Source organism: Pomacea canaliculata, linkage group LG8 (genome assembly GCF_003073045.1).
Source record: "Pomacea canaliculata isolate SZHN2017 linkage group LG8, ASM307304v1, whole genome shotgun sequence".
In the NCBI taxonomy this organism is placed as follows: domain Eukaryota; kingdom Metazoa; phylum Mollusca; class Gastropoda; order Architaenioglossa; family Ampullariidae; genus Pomacea; species Pomacea canaliculata.
In genome coordinates, this window is record NC_037597.1 from 5,521,731 (window position 1) to 5,539,109 (window position 17,379).

The following is a 17,379-nucleotide window of genomic DNA, read 5'->3' on the forward strand; positions in this document are numbered from 1 at the left end:
ATTTGGAAGACAAGCATGACTTTTCATAAAGGATGATGTTTCAACATCTGACAAGCAATAACTATGTAAAAAATCCACTGCCCTTACCCAACATTTGCAGCAATTTCTTCTGCTCTTCAAGAATCTCCTCTTCTGACATTTTAGCTAGTTTTGACATATTTTCTTCATGTATGCTGCGTGCTTCTGTTTCTGCCTGAGATGCGCTTAAGCCTCTGCCATCCACAATGTGAGATGAGACATCTGTAATTCAATGTTTGTAGGTATTATTGAAATAATCTTGAAACCTTATTCCCCTTTCACATCCACAATGTAAGATATCTCCCTGCAACTAAATGTTTGCAAGTAAAATAGAAATAGGTTTACACCTCTCCCTCATTGTTCACTTTTAATGAAGACATACATCATATATCATTTCATGAGGAAAGTGCAAATTTTCCCACTCTTCCAAGGTTTCCACAAAATCTGCACAAACATAAAACTACAACTGCATCCCACAATGACTTTCTGCCAAATTTTCAACGACTTTGACACAATATTTTATAGTCAAAATGTGTTGATGTCCTGCATGAGACTTCATCCTCAAGACTGCTTTAATGAAATGATCATGCTTAGTATTTTATTCTGAAAACAGGAATTTATTGTAGGCAATTGTGATTTAAAAAAGTGAACTCTGGCTCTACCAACTGACTTAACACAGTCATACTGTGCTGCTTGACTATGAAAATAAATGACTGCTACTGAGCAACTAAACCAAAATGTGCTTGCTTTTGATAGGAAAATGAAATGTATTTTGTAACTGGCAAATGGAATACCTGAAGACACTTTGCATGATGATGATGATGATTGCCCATTGTTTGGCTTTCTGGAACCAGTGCTTTCTGAAATTTCCATCTTACTCTCCTCTTTTTCACTTGCAAAGTCTGTTGTGCCATGCTGCTCAAACTGACTGGCAAATAGGCTTTGCTTTCTTCTTTGGGGAAAGGTAATCTGTGAAAGAAAGCACAGTCTGATAAAAATAAAAGTTTTACCTCTCTGTTCACAATACAGTGAAGAGTTGTTATATTTCTATTCATACAATATCTATTTCGTTTCTGTTTCTTTAAAAAAAATAGTCATTTAAAATGCTAAATGTTTTCATAACTAGAGAGCAGGGCTGTGTTAAGGGGCAGACAGACAAGGCATCTCCATAAGGCCCCCATGCTTTTGATAGTCATCAGGGGCCTTGGTCTTTTGATTAATATGGTAACGAAGCTCCAAATTAATCCCTATGCCATGGGTCCCATGAAGACTAAGAATGTATATGCTAGGGAGAGCCCAAGAGCAAGAAATCAGACAGCTTTGTTAGAACAAATGTGTAGACAAGAGTCCTAGCAGTCTGACAAGAGTGAACCTGGTGAATCTTTCAAAGGTCATAAGAAGCAGACTAACAGCTGCAGCTTTTTTGTCAAAGGTCATGCCAGCAATGATGAAGCCAAGATTCCTGATAGAATGCTTTAAGAGACAAAATGTGTTGTACAGAACAATGAGAATGACAACTTCTTTATTTTGGTGTAACTAGAATCTGCTCTTGAAATAAAAGTAGAATAAGAAAAGAAGGAAAATATGTTTAAAAGTAATGACAGTGTTTCTAACTGAAGTCTACATATGATAATAACAAAAAATGAGTTTGCAAAGATTTGCTGTTAGTGTGTCTGTCAACAGACTAAAGATAATGAAAACATAAAAGTAATGGGGATAAAATGATGACTGAAGAATAAAGAACTTTTTGTTATTACTTGTTCTGTAACACTTCTTTCCATGATTGGAGGAAACGGTTTTGCCGTGGGTGATGGGAATGTAAAAGTAGCATTTCTTGTATCTCTTTCCTATAAAAGAAAATAAAGCATCAAAAAGCATTTTGAAGCATCAAAAAAGAGAAGCTCATTATCATTAAGATTACATTGATAAAAAAAAATCCCGTAAACACTAACTTTAAAATCTAGATGAATTATATAGTGAATAAAAAATACACTGCAATGCACATAAACAGAATACTTCCTGACAAAGATTCTAGTTTTTTCCAATAATAAAACTTCTTTTTCAAAAATTTTGTTGTGCATATTACATTCACTAAAGTTTAGTTTTAATAACTAAAGACAGGTTTATTATAAAAATAGATGAAGGATTTATGCACAAAAATATCTTGACAAAGCCTTCAAAGGTCAAATATAAAAACTTACAATTATACTTGTCAGAACAGCTGCCATCCCCTTGTCATTTTCTGAAATATAGCAGAGTATATAACACAGGATTTAATACATATGCCATTACTTTGTCACATAGCTTTTTTAAAATTTCCTCCTTGCTACACAGCTTTTTAAAGGACACATAATTTCTTTCCTAATGATTAGGTAAAGCTCAGTTCGAGATATTATTCTCCATATATGGGTGCATATCTCCCCACTTCCATTCTGAAGATCATGTCGAAAAATATTACCATACTCAAAGGTCAACACCACAGGTGTCACGCTGGTGTATGGATAAGTTGTAAAGACCTCAGTCAATTGGAAAGCTGGGAATACAATTAGACATATTGTGACTTCATGATTTTGATCTCTTTCTACCCATGGTGTAGGCATATTTCTCTAGAACAGAAGAGGGGTATTGTATTAACTCCAGATTTAGGAAAATACTATTGACTAAACCTTACTTAATCATTTGAAAACCATTTGGCATCCCACTATTATTCTAATAATAGAGAGACTGATGATCTCACTTACTGTCCATAAGCTCTTCTGGGTCCATATCAGGGGTAAGTGAGTGATATGCCAAATTTGTAGTAGAATCTGATGCTGCTGACTTGCACTTTCTGCTGTCTTTGTCTGTTCTAAAGCGAGATTTCTTGGCTGGTTCAAGACCTACAGATGCTGGCAATGCTGGCATGGCTAGGTAGAAAACAAAAGAATTTCTTTACAAAAACACTTTACAATACTCTGTTACTGTACTCATGCCCTTTTTCCAGCAGTGCTAAAAGGTAGAAAATGAATGAGGGCTCAAGGAAAGTAGTCAACAGATAATTCCTGAAGAAAAAAAAAATTCTTTAAGCCAATCATAATTCTTACATGGTGTTATGTTCCAGCCAGGAAATATGAATTTTTAAACTAAAAAAAGTGTAAATGATTTTTATGTGCAAGATGAACTTCAAAAAAGGCAATATTTTTGCTGCCAGAGTATTAAGAGTTTGATGCAAAAATAAACTTCTTTAAAAAAATTCCAGCATTGTTCCAAATTCCTTTACACGATGCACTCCTCGTGCACCTTAATTATGAAAATGTGGATGCACATAAGGCTTCCATGGTTCTATCTTGTTGTGCTTACCATCCATCTTAACAACATCTCTGTCTTGACTCTCTGGCTTGCGTTTGTCTGCTTTGTTCACGATAGTGACTGATGGTACATCCTTACTGGCCAAGAACTCCTGCTGAAATCTCAGAAGTTCATTTTCATCTTCTCCTCTTTTTGGGCGATCCATCCTTCATCAAAAACAATCACCTGAAGCATTTATTTAGGCATTTAAAATGCATCTGTTCTGGAAACTACTATAATTCATATTTTCTAATCATTGTGGCATAATTTGGTACCCTGCTCTATTAACATAGATTTTTAATGTGTAACTCCCTTTTCCTGTAGAATTTTTGCTTGGTAGATCAGGTATTGTTACATACAAATTAAGAGCCTCTGCCTACTAAGTGCAATACTGTTCATCGCTGCTATTATGCAGCATATTATGACCCTTAATAAATATTCAGAAACAACCAAAAATGATCACATATCAGTCATAGCAAAATTAGAAGATAACCAGATAAAATTAATGGTCAACCAGCGTCACAACTCCCTTCGTTTTCCTTTCTCTTTACACGTTATTTTTAGGGATTTGCTATTGTAAGCTCAATTCATGAGAAGATTGGGCACATATAAAAATATAGCAATTACAAGTAAATATGACAGAATAATTTATACCAGATCAGCGTAAAAGATGTTTGATCATGATTTTGCCACAAACTAGGCCTCACATATTCTAACTTCTAGGCCCATGATATACCAAGTACGTACTCAGTTTGGAATGATCTCTTTAAAATAGCAAACGAACTAGTACGGACTACAAAACGACGAACAATAATAAAAATATACGAATTTATATAAATAAATGAATAATACATGTAACCTAACACAAAGGTTCTATATGCGAACAGCACTATTCAATCGCAATAACGTTGTCTTATTTAATAAACCTTAAAGCCAACAAATATTTCCGTTTTCCATATAGTCTGGAATCTATTTTTGTTCATAAAATCAAATCTTTCTAAATTTCTTGTTGCTGTCAATTGATTTTACTGCAATAGTGGAAATGGAAACAAACCTTGTTTAAACCTCGTCTACTTTCGTGCTTGGCACCGGAAACAGCAAGAATAGAAAAGAATGACCTCCCTTGACTGGACATCAGCGTCTGTAGCCATAGCAACGTCTGGCCGGTTGAGAACAACAACGAGGTGAGCGAAGTCTCATCTATAAGCATGACATTCAACAACAGTTAAACGAATTATATTTTTTATTATATTTTTATCGAATATCAAAGGAGGTATTCTGAGTACTTCACAAAGACGTTTGTGTACAAGCTGATGTCTTCTGGCGGCAGAATCAAGATCCGGCCATTGCATGCATGCACGCCGGGCCTCGACATATAGCTCGACTTACGTAGCATTTATTTAGAACGAGTTCATACCATTATAAATACACGTGCCCAGCGTCATTCTACATTGATAATAACAGACTCCATACTTTTGAAAAGTTTCTGGTTCCAGGGTCCGACAAGGCAACTATTAGGTTTTAACACGATCTCAAATTTGAGTGGGTCTCAACTCAGCAAACTTAATTCTAGCTGACTGTCAAGGACATAAACCAGCATGTTACATATTGGCCTTCCTAAAATTGTACACAATGAATAATTGTTTTATTCTTTTATTATATATTCCAATAATACACTAAAGTAACACTAATTACAGGTAGTACGACAGTTACGTGGTTACGACGCTCAGAGGTTTAGCTAGACTCATCTGATAACAGTGCATCATTGGAGGTGAAAGTGGATATCATAAGGCAGTCTGAGAAAGGGAAACAGCAACAGAAATTGGCAGGTCATTAGGACTTAGTCGCTCGACTGTCGCTACGATTATCAAGATAAAGATCGCATCCTTGAACACGTTCTGCTCCTATGAAAGCGACAGTGATATAATAGGCGAGTGAAATATTTTCTGGATACACTTGCCATTATTTTTGAGAAAGTCTTCTTTTGTCTTATTTATTTTTGATTTTATATATTTCGAAATAAAAAAATATTTTCATAAAAATATGGGTTAGCTATTTAATTTGTTAGATCTACACAAATTTGAGTTTGTGATATATATTTATTAAGAGCACTGGTTATTGTGGAGGTAGAATTAGAATATGGTGATGGTGCTGTGGCCTGCCTTTTATGATGTTGTTAATTAATATAATAATGAACTGCTTTAATAGGCCAGAAATATATACCAGTATGTGGAGAACTCATAATTATATTTTTTTAAATAAATGGTGATATAGTAACCCATCAACTAAAAGAAATTTTATTTCAAAAACTTTTTTCAACAGCATGTATAAAATCCCACAAGATGAATTTGACAGACTGGATAAGATAAAGAAATCTAAAGGTGGATTTAAACGAGCTGTCAGACAGATTCAGCATGCAAGGTTGTGGTACAGAGTGAGTTGCAACATGCCTCTTTGCTCATTCCTTATCAGTGAAGTGCTATATATCAAAGTGGATGCAACTACACTATATGGACAGAAAAATGTCAAAACGTTTTACTTAGTGAACTTAAAGGCTGAACTTCTTCCAACCAGAAGAAAGAGGTGAGAAGTGCATGTAAAGCATTCAAGGTGTGCTGTCTACACCAGTAGTCAGACTTCACCTTCAGTAAAGATCCCAACTGGATAGGCATGGTTGCTGGTTGCTTGATATCCAGCTAAAAAAAAAAGGTGTTTTATGCTTACACAACATGTAATCTGGATATAATTTTTCCACATCCTTTTGCTTTCATACAAAAGAGCTCAGCCCTTAAGTTAAATTTTCTTCATTACAGTTTTACTGTGTAAAATCTAAAAGCCTCGGCATGAGGCACTTTGAATTATGGGTAGATTTAAATGCGGTGAAACAGGGATAAAAAAAAAATTCACAATAACGAAGGTGTGAAAGCATACGAAACTTGTGGGTTCGGTACCTCAAACAAGGTTAAGAACCACAGTGATGATCTAAAGCCAAAAGAATTGGAACAGCATATGAATTCAGGTAAATGCTATTCTTTGCTCAGGGGAGACAAGAGAAAAGTCCACGGACCATGATTGCTGAGGATAATGACTGGTCTTCATCAAAAGTGCCCCTTCTCTCTGACCTTTGCCTTGCACACATTAGCAACAACTTTGAAAGTGAGCATTGTTATAATGTGTGTTTTAATAATAGCAGCAACAGTAATAATGATAATTAAAGCAAACTTATAAAGCGCCATATTCCAGCCTTAAGGGGAAGCTCATGGCCCTTTACAGAAAAAAAGACACATACACACACAACTGTATGAAATATAACAAAGGAAAAATTACTATCTATAGAATGCCATAAAAAATGAAAGTTATGCAGCCAGAAGTTGCTCCGAACTTGCACATTTCATTTGAAAAACTGTAATCCAGGCTGCAAATGCTTCTTTCCACACCACAGGTCAGTCATAGAATGGATGTAGTACGTAGAATAGAAGTCTATTAGAAGAAGTCTTTTTTGTTTTGCTGCTCATTGGGTTGTCTAAGGAATGTCTTTATGAAAAAACAAAATGAATTCAGAAGAGAAGAAATGCAAATCCATAAAAATAATATACTTTCAAGGTGCTCAACTGTTTGCCACCCTTCGTGAGTCACAAATCCAAACACTTTCATGTTGTTTTAGAGTGGTGCTCTCCTAATTGTTGAAATCATCAAAAAATGATATAGCAAAAGATATAGATGTCTACTGCATGTTTGCAAGAGCACCAAATCAATTAATAATAGTCTAAAATGTCAAATGCATTAGTGTAGCATCTTTTCACGATTAAAATGTGTAAGAGTTACAGATCTACAGCTCATAATTCAGATCTACAAATTTTTAATCTGTGATAATTGCAGATCAATATATAACAAAATATATGATCATATTTACACATTACTTTACTCCACCACCGAAGATGGGATATATGTGCTTTTGTTATAAACACACTCAGTTATTAAAGCACAGAAGGACTCACCTTAAGTAGGCATCAAGAGTGCTGATCGAGTAGTTAGCAAAAAGTAACTTTTCTATTTCAGAATAAAGCAATATTTGTTTTAGGAGAATTAAAATTGTCAGCTCACAAACAAGCATCAAAGATAAGGGATGGAGTTTTTTTTTTTGTGTGTGTTTCTCTTTAGATCATGCTGAAATTATGAACAAACTTCTCCTCAAGGATCAGGTCAAAGTTGCATCTAAGATTTCCACCAACCTTCCACTTAAATTGGCTGCACAATTCATTAACGATGAAGATTATTGGAAACACCGCTGCCGTAAACGTTGGAAAGCTTGTCATCCTTCTAATCATGGAAACAGTTGGAAAAGGATGTACCTTGAATGTAACCTGCAAGAGAATTATTGAGATGTTTGTGCCAGGCACAACAGATGACAAAGAGCTTTATGACACGTTGGCCTTTTCTGCCATATTTGTGAAAAAGCTGGACATAAGACAGCTTCTTCCACCAGCTGAAATAGCTCACAAGGATTCAATGCTTAATACTGATGAGAGTTTAGAGAAGAGGAAGAGGAAAAGAAAGATTTTAACAGTGATGGAAGTTATCACTTAGATTTGGAACCTGTACTGAAGAAACTACATAACTTGGAAGAACTACGCATAAACTATGGCTTGCATGGCTGTGGACTTAACTTTGAATGGGACTCTTTTGTTTTCACAACCATGGATTGTCTGCAGCTTGCTCGTGCTGTCGCATGCTTAAAGACTCTTAAAGTGTTACATCTCTGTTGCAACAATGTTGACGATGAAAAAGTACGCATACTTATTGCCGTATCTTGGACCATCCAAGCCTTATGGGGCTGGATTTGTCACATAACAAAATTGGAGACCATGGGACTCGGGCTATTGGGAAGTTTCTCAATAAACACTGTCAACTGGTGTGGCTGAACCTCAGTAACAATTTGATACGTGTTTTGGGTGCCCAAGCTATAGCTCATGCTTTGACTAGGAACAACACACTTGAGTACCTCAACCTCAAACTAAACGCAATTGGGGATGAAGGTGGGGAAGCAATCTGCCAAGCACTTTTCAAGAATTCTACCCTCTCGGAGCTCAACCTTAGTACCAATGATATTAGGGAACATACAGCTGACATCTTGGCAAAGGTCATACAGCATAACTCCACCTCACATCAATAGACTTGTCTAACAACAATCTGGGGTCTGTGAGTATGTGTAATGCTTATTTGGCTTATTCAAAAACTTTCTAGAACTAGAAAAAAATAAGTCTGAAGAAAGCCTTATTGGTCACTGACTCACAGGACACTGGTAACTATAAGTTTAAAAAGGCTGGATGAAAGTGAGGTCTCATGATCTACTAATCATTTTGGTTCATGAAACAAAAAGTGGTTCATTTTGTTTTTGGCATAGTATAGAAACTCGATTCCAGTTTATTTTCAGTAAGAAGCCCATTTGCTGCTGTGTACACAGAGAGAACTTACACACCACTGTCCTTGAGTAAGGTTTCAACCCTTATCTTTCGGTTCTATACTGTTTGATTATGGAACGTCCTGAGTGTTGAACTGAAGTATTTTTTACCACTAAGTCTGTTAGTGCATTATGCTAAATTTCAAGGTTGGTCGTTCATGTTTAACAGCATCAGTCTCTATCACAGTGCGTATCTAAAATGTTAAAAGTATTACGGTACCTGTTTTATGCATGGCTGGCAACAATTAAGTTACCTCAACAGCACCTCCTATAGCCCTTGTCCTGTTAGAAATGTTGACAATTTGATGCAATAATAGAGAGACTTTTCAGCACATAGTTTTCAGTTTCATGTTCCAGTTTTCTTTGCATTCCATCTTTAGTTGTCATTTAGTTCAAGTAATGCCTTATCTTAATTGTTTCATACCACTCAAGCTGAACCACAGTGTAATGCTAAGTGTGAATGTAATTTGAGTCATGCTTGGGCTGTGAATAAACAGTCATTTTTTCATTCTCTGGTCACTGTAGAAGTCAATCATTAAGTTGTGAACACGGACGTGTACAGGTGGATTGCTGTCTGTCTGCCGGGACCAATGCTTAGCCTCTTGCGAAGTTCTCCACTGTTAGTCTTGGCGAGCCTTAACAATGAATGTGACGAAACTGGAAGCATTGTACACACCTGCCTCGTTTTAGTAGTTAACTGGAAAAAAAATCGTCTGCCAGCAGTCCAGTAATACAAGTTCGTGGTTGTGAATGCATTGGTGTCTGAGGATGGATGTGCACACTTAAGACACCCATGTGGCAAACATGACACCTGTATGGTACAACATACCCCAGATGACCCAGCTGGGGACCAGACCCCATAAGAGAGTTGGGAAGGAAAGGTGGTGAGAGAGTGATGGCACAAAATAAAACTGGCCCAAGAAGAGTGCAGTCTTTTAAAACCTTTCTCTCAATGATCGAGAGACTAGGGAAATAATTTTCCTGATTTTATAACTAATCACTGAGAAGGTTTTGTGTGTTTCAACAGCATAGTGCAGAGCAGCTGCGAGAGGGAATGGAAAAGAACACAACAATGTTAGAGATGGACATGCGAGGGACGGCGTGTGACAGGGAATCTGACTACATCATCAAACAGATCCTGAGCAATAACCAATGTGCTGCTAGGATGGCCGAAAAACAAAGTCATGTTAGAGATGGATCTGTGGTTGACCAATGTGACAGGGAATCTGACTACATCATCAGAGATCCCGAGCAATAACTAATTGGCTAGGAAGGCCAAAGAAGCCGGCATATGCTACACCGCTATTTTGATCCAGAGGCAGCTACATGCAGTACATGCTCACTAACAGCAAGCTTGATGTCACTTGGACAACTTGGGAAAAATTACATCAATATGACATCTGATTTAGATTCAGCAATGAAATTATCTTGATGTATGTGTGTGTGTGTGCATGCAATTTTGCTCATGTCCATGTACTGGATGCATGCATAAGTACACTCTCCAATGAAAAGGCCTTTCTTGTTGAAAGAACACTTCTTTTGTAAAACACATTGCTAAGATGACAAGCAATGGACAAATGTAGCAACTTCATGATCAACTCATTGGGAGATGATAAAAAGGGAGTTTGGAGGTTAGTTTTTTTTTTTCCTGGACTGAGGATGCTTTGATATTAAAGCTTAGAGTGATACATGGAAATACTGATGCTGCATTTGGAAAATATAAAAGGCTCAAAAGAAAGAACTGCAGGAACATTATATACAACTTGCTTTGAAGCATTATTCATCAATGCAATAAAAATTATTTACTGATCTATTGTGCCAAAACTGTGAACCTTATATGATGTAACTGTGTTCAACTTCAAAAATAAACTGGAGAAAGAAGACATAATGATAATGAGGATGCAAAAACGTAGTACTAAGCCAGCAGACCCAGGTTTTGCAATAATTTTACATACACAGATTATTTCCAAGAAATAGAATAATGTGGTACAATGATTTTAGTACTTTTTGCAGAATCCATGTAATTGGTGTGGCATGTCCAAAAAGGCACAACAAACACATTTGCATATTGTACAGTGAAAATTAAAACCCCACCAATAATGTCTAAACATAAATTAACAGAAAATGTGCTACTGATGACAAAATCACAATTTTAACTCTTCATGAATAGAAATATCTGGAAAGTATGTCCAGAGTCAGGTAAAAGTTACATTTAAAAAAAATTACTGAAATTCACATGGAAATGTTTGTGGTTTTGGGTTGCTGGGGTTGGAGGGAATCGAAATGAATGGCAATTACAGAAAAAAAACCCCCACAATTGCTACTTTACTCTTGGTCTCCATGGAGACCAATTCATCTTTGTCACAATTTAGATTCTTTCATGCACAGACGACAATCTAAAGGCTCATATGAGTCACGAAAAAATTGTAATTTGTCAATGATGGCCAAGCTCAAGAAAAGCACAAATCAATTCGTTGGACGAAAAATCTCAATGGTTTCCACTAAAAGTTTTATTCTTATCACAATATGTCGTCAGAACTTACCAAGTTATTTTTACGAATATACCTTTTGGCTATATATATGATTATTTGATACATTTTAAACATTAATTTCAAATTAACACTTAACATTGGGTACGTTGGAGTTATTTATTCAAAACATTAATAGTAATTATTAACAATCCAGCACCACTATGAGAGTGAACAAAAAGGTCGGGAGATGGAAAAACTCAACTTCCTCAACTCAACCGGAAACAACGAAAGAGTCGCTTCCCTTAAGAGCGTCTGTGGTCATAGCAACCGGGCGCGTTGCATGTGATCTGTGACCTGATGGTCTGTAAGACTGAACACAGTAGCCAGGTGAGTAAATTGTTACCATAAGCATAACATTCCGCAAGAGGTACACGAATTAATAATTATATTTACAGTTGAGGAAATGAGGGTTCTGGTGAGTATGTGACACTACAACAACTCTTACAAGCTGATGATCAAGCCACTGTGGCTTTAATTTCTGTTATTATCGATCGAGAATTAATGTCTCAACATTAACATTAAGCAAGTATAAACTTCACTGCACTTTCATACCTCCTGTGAGCAAGCAGCATAAATAGAAATTAAATAAATATAATTTTAAGGACCCTAACATTGATTAACAATCATTATTAACAATCAATCAATAAACGAGAAAGTATATACTTTATTCCAGCTGTGATTTTATCGTCAATGTTTTATTTGCAGTTTTTTGTAAGTCAAGCTTGGCCTCAGCATTGCAGAATAGTGAAAGACTTTTACATTTGCTGTACTCTTGATTTCACTTTCCTTGAATTTCCCTGAGGTCAGCAGCTTTTCTGGGCTATGAATGGTAGATGAGGGGTCCCAACATTTTTGAGTCAAAGGGAGATGATGTGCCTGCATGTCATCTAGTCTCCAGACTGTAAAACAGATAACATGGAAAGGCTTGAGGCAAATACACAATCCAAACATAACTTACAAATGAATAATAGCCAGCAACCTGCCAAATTCGGTGATTTTGTTGTAATTTTGCATAATTATTAGTCACCACTGACCTGCCACAAAATTAACATTGCTTTATTTATAAAATATGTAAATGGTCATGACAATGCACAAGACACATTGACCAAGATTTAAGTAAAATAGTTGCGTTTTCTGTTCAGTCTCTCATACAAGTGTACTGAGCTGATTTTTTTCTTTTGCACTTGTGTTCCTTCATAAAAAATATGCCAAGCAATGTTAATATCTGGTCCCTTTGTCTCCTGATGTAATATTGCAAACTAATCAAATTTATGTTGATTAAACATGATAACTGGAGACAATTAAAGAGCCTAAACCTAATTTTATGAACTCTAAAGAAAGATTTGAATTTACTGCACACACATGTTAGTTTTATCATAATTATTATACAAAAAACACACAAATACCATTACTAAAATATACAGCATTGCCTCTTATATCTCTAACAAAGTTTTATCTTGCAGGAAGCATTAGAATCCAGATTACTAAAGACATCAAGCCAGTACACACAGCAGCTGTATTACAACAATACATTAACAAAGCCTGAAAATGACTGTTGAGCCTGGCATATAAATGCGGGCCTTTCAGTTCTTCTGATTGTCTGTTTTTGCTGATAAATACTGATAAATCAAATCTAGCCACATCAATATCCTTGTCTGAAATACAATCATTCTTGTCTCATGCATGTATAAACAGCATAAAACAAACTCGTATGAAATCAAATAGTGCTCTGAAAAATTATAAAAACAAAAAGTTATTACAAAAAGCAGTTTACAGTTAAAACTAGATGGCCAAATAACAAAAACATGCTGCTAGCCTGATAATGTAAGAATATTATAAATAATAAGTAAAATAAGCAAAGCAAAATATTCATCCAAGTGAATTACTTCTTGCAGTTTGTTTAGGTGTTGATTGACAGTTAAGCTGGCTGATTTTCAGACAGAAAAGCATCTCATCATGTGACCCCTGATCTCCAAACTCTGACCCCTGAACAAAATAGTGATGTCAATCACCATGCAAAGTAATTCTAAATACAGTCACTTTAGTGCCTGCAAATTCTGACTTAATTTTTCTACTGTGAGACATGGCAGTGATAATGGCGATTGGTGATGATGGTATTAGTGGTGATGCTGTTTCTACCAGCACAGCTGCTGATGCTGATGAGTTTCATTGGTATGCCAATTTGCCAGCTTGTGAAGATTAGCTGCGGTAAAGACCCTTCTTAACAGGGAAAAACATGGATGAATGTCTGACTCTGCCGGATAGTTTATAAACATTATGTAAAAGTTTTGTCAAACTTGGTTAACTGTGCATCCAAATTTATCCTGTCTTAAATGTCCACCTCATAAAATGATGATGTGCAACAAGTCATGTGTAACAGTTATATTGGTTCAAGTGAGCACAGTGTTTCTTTCCTTTTGCAGAATGTCTGAAGCACCCCAGAGTGCGACTGGTGGGATGGTGCTACCAAGCATCGGAAAGGATGGATCGAAAAACTCTTCAAGGCGTGGCTCTTTACAGTCCAATCACAGCGGGAAAACTACAAGTACAAAAGTGAGTAACACTATTCTAAATGTAAAAATTACTTTAAATAAGTGTCAGAAATTCCTTATAGTCTCTAATTCCTTTTCATAATTATTAGGGAAGTGCACATATCAGTTAGATGCACATGCATATTTATATATGGATTTAATCAAGATGTTTAGTAAACATAAACTAACTCTATATAAAATGGACCGCCTGAACTTTGAACTCTACAAGTAATTTGTACATTTAGCTGATGTTTTACTAGGTGAAAAAGCCTTAAAGATGCAGTTTGCTGTTACTTTTTAGGGAGGACACGAAGAGCCAATCGTACCAGACCTGTTAGCTAAAGATAACCCTGCAGCTGACTGGCGTAACATGCGGAGAATTATTGCTGAGGATGATGAGTGGACCTTGGCAACTGTGCCCCAGCTTACAGAGCTTTGCATACAACACATTGTCAGCAACTTTGAAAGTGAGTATTGTTGTGGTCAATTTACAGTGGCATAGGAAGATGCTAGACTTTGAGGGGATAAAGCTTCATGCTGACATTGAATGATGTTTACATTCTTTCCCGCCACTGAGTTAACATACTGTAAGCATTAATGATAGGTCATCACACAGATCTAGACTATGACAAACATAGTTCCGTTGGTAATAATTTTTTTTTCAAAGATATGGTACAACTAAATTAAGTAGGGATAAAACTGCTGTCAGATTATGTCAAGAATATTTATTTTCAATACAAATGTTCTCCCTTCAACCACATAAACATTTGTAAAAGTTAGCTTTAAGATTTTCATAAATATGTACACATTCTTGGTTGTGTGGCTATGTGTCATGCTAAATATAGATCATAGATTTCATTGTGGATCTTCCTAATCCAGAAAAAGAATATTCAGTGAAATTTAAATTTGTGGAAAAAAGAACCAGCCCACAGAAAAGCAAAGAACTCATGTATGGCGTGGACTTCTATTTTCTTTTCTTTAGATAACTCTGAAATTCTCAACAAGCTCCTCCTCAAGCATCAGGCCAAAGTCCTTAAAAAGATTGCCACCAAGCTTCCACTAAAAATCACTGCTCTGCTGGTTGATGATGAGGGTTACTGGAAGCGCTGCTGTCAGGAACGCTGGGATGTTTGTGATGTCTCAGAGTATGGAAATTGTTGGAAAAGAATGTTCTTTGAACGTAACTTGCAGCGAATCATAGAGATGTTTGTGCCAGGGAAAACAGATGAAACAGAGCTTAAGGAAACAGTGGCTTTGTCTGCCTCATTTGTGAAGAAGCTGGATATAAAACAGCTTCTTCCCCCGGTTAAAGAAGATATTAAAGGTCCAGATATCTACAAAGAAGATGTTTCGGATGCAGGCAGTGATAATGGAGATGAGCTTGAGATGGACCACTTTGATTTTGAACCTGTATTAAAAATGCTGCATAACTTGGAAGAGCTGCATGTCACCTATGGTGTACGTGACTGTGGCATGAACTTTGAATGGAATCTTTTTCAGTTTACAGCCCGAGACTGCTATCAGCTGTCTAGTGCTGTTGCAAGCTACAAAACTCTTAAGGTATTTCACCTTCATGGCAGCAAAGTCGATGATGAAAAGGTCCGTGTCCTCATCTCCTTAATCTTGGATCACCCAGGCCTGCTGGAGCTGGATTTGTCCCACAATTTGATTGGAGAGCGTGGGGCTCGTGCTATTGGCAAGTTTCTCAACAATCACAGTAAGCTGGTGCGACTTATCCTCTGTGACAACTATATTCATGTTACTGGTGCCCAAGCCTTGGCTCATGCTTTGACTAAGAACACTACCCTTAAGCACCTTAACCTGCGGCTGAACAGAATTGGAGATGAAGGTGGGCAGGCAATCTGCCGAGCACTTCTTAGGAATTCCACCCTTATGGAACTCAACCTTTGTGGCAATGATGTTGCAGAACCTACTGCTGCTGTCCTGTCACAGGTCATGATGCATAACACGATCCTCAGGTCAATAGATCTTTCCTGCAATAAACTGGGGCCAGTGAGTAGAAAGAATATTAATTTTTAGCTTACAGAATTTTAATGTTTTATCAACAATTTTTGACACTGATTTTTATTAGATTAAAAAGTTTCCTTCATAGTATTTGTCTTTTGACAGATTGTAGACCTCAGAGTAAATATCAAAGTATTCACTAAGACAAACATGAACTCAGGCATGTATGCACCCTCTCTCACACACACGTACAGATTTTCTCTCTCTCCTTAATCACACATATGAATGTTTCTTTGTCTGTTTGAGAGTGAATTTATAACAAATACCATCAGTAAATGGCAGTCTGGATATTATTTGCTTTCATAATAATTATTCTGAATAGAGAATACCTCCAGAAAGACATACTAAATTCACTCCCCTATCCCTCTAAAAAAAAAAATCCAACCGTTGATCTCAGAATCTTGTCTTACAGTAGATTTACAACATTCTTATTTAGTTTGCTCTTCTTGCTTAAGGTAAAAGGAATTTCTTGTATGGTGCATAATTTTTTATTCTGTACTATTTGTGCTTTGAAAGTAAACAATCGCAATTGTCATTCAAAGTATCACTGGTCAATAAGTGTGCATTATATGGTGCTATAGGATGGTGGAAAGCAGTTGCAGGAGGGCATGGAAGAGAACAAAACAATTCTTGAGATGGACCTACGCCTGACTGAATGTGGCCAGGAGTCTGAGTACTGCATCAATCAGATTCTTCACCGCAACCGGGAGGCAGCTCGGAATGCAATAATCCAACAGAAGCAGGTCCACGCTCCACCCCAGAAGAACTACATTGAGCCCCAGGCTGCTCATCGGTACAAAGCTGCTCCACAGCAAGTTTGATTGCACCATGAGTGAATGCAATGGCATAGAGACACTTATCCTGGAGATTACTGACTGAGATTCTCCAGAGTCTAGTAGACATTATGTGACTTAATTTGACATCCATGCACGTGTGCATGCAATTGTGTATATCTATGTGTGTGTGTGCACTTGTATAAATCAAGCAATGTTATAAATGATATTGCTTTAAATGTTGTGACTACTGGGAATTCCCTTATGAAAGCAACTTATGTAACTGGTAGACATAACTAAACTTGCCATTTATAGTCTGTTATAATTTACACACTTTGAAAAAAAAACAACAAAATGAAATCTTGAGAGATCATGTTTAAATTTTTTTTTTATGGGAAATAGGAAATACTTTCCTAAACACAGTCTTTTTTAGTTATTATTGAACACAACGATTCATATACAATTATTTAAAATCAGTACCATATGAGGGGCAGAGGTATCAAAGAAGGCTTAGGCACAAGTGCTCTAGATTGTATCATTTATCAATATTTTATTGGTAATTAAATGAAGTTTTATCTTCAAAGGATTTTGACAAAATATCCATTTATGTTTTGTGCTATGCTATATGTGAACTTCCAACAAAAAACTTTGAGAAGGTAATGAGAATAAAACTTTTTCTGAATGATAATCTTGAGTTCTCTAAAGTTGAAATA

At 36.3% G+C, this 17,379-nt stretch overlaps 2 protein-coding genes across 2 annotated transcripts in view; one reads left to right on the forward strand and one right to left on the reverse strand.

Moving 5' to 3' along the window:
* Nucleotides 1-4,517, reverse strand: part of LOC112570315 (RNA polymerase II-associated protein 1-like) — a 17,516-nt gene extending 12,999 nt beyond the window's left edge. The window contains 7 exon segments of the mRNA XM_025248699.1: nt 88-240; nt 813-987; nt 1,776-1,865; nt 2,220-2,260; nt 2,760-2,924; nt 3,358-3,512; nt 4,400-4,517. Coding sequence (XP_025104484.1) covers nt 88-240; nt 813-987; nt 1,776-1,865; nt 2,220-2,260; nt 2,760-2,924; nt 3,358-3,511 — 778 coding nt within the window. The 5' untranslated portion in view covers nt 3,512; nt 4,400-4,517.
* Nucleotides 4,487-17,059, forward strand: LOC112570562 (dynein regulatory complex subunit 5-like). Its single transcript, XM_025249074.1, has 8 exons — nt 4,487-4,529; nt 5,668-5,779; nt 6,387-6,501; nt 11,492-11,664; nt 13,761-13,890; nt 14,170-14,335; nt 14,851-15,881; nt 16,475-17,059. Exons 5-8 carry the CDS (start codon nt 13,762-13,764, stop codon nt 16,712-16,714), a joined length of 1,566 nt encoding a protein of 521 aa, XP_025104859.1. The 5' UTR covers nt 4,487-4,529; nt 5,668-5,779; nt 6,387-6,501; nt 11,492-11,664; nt 13,761; the 3' UTR covers nt 16,715-17,059.
* Nucleotides 17,060-17,379: the final 320 nt, after the last annotated feature.

What these genes read in the sequence shown, in the direction of transcription:
- LOC112570562 (XM_025249074.1), top strand. Translation starts at nt 13,762, where the DNA reads ATGTCTGAAGCACCCCAGAGTGCGACTGGTGGGATGGTGCTACCAAGC. An exon ending in GGAAAACTACAAGTACAAAA is followed by an intron (nt 13,891 to 14,169) that starts GTGAGTAACACT and finishes GTTACTTTTTAG; the next exon opens with GGAGGACACGAAGAGCCAAT. An exon ending in CCTGCAATAAACTGGGGCCA is followed by an intron (nt 15,882 to 16,474) that starts GTGAGTAGAAAG and finishes ATGGTGCTATAG; the next exon opens with GATGGTGGAAAGCAGTTGCA.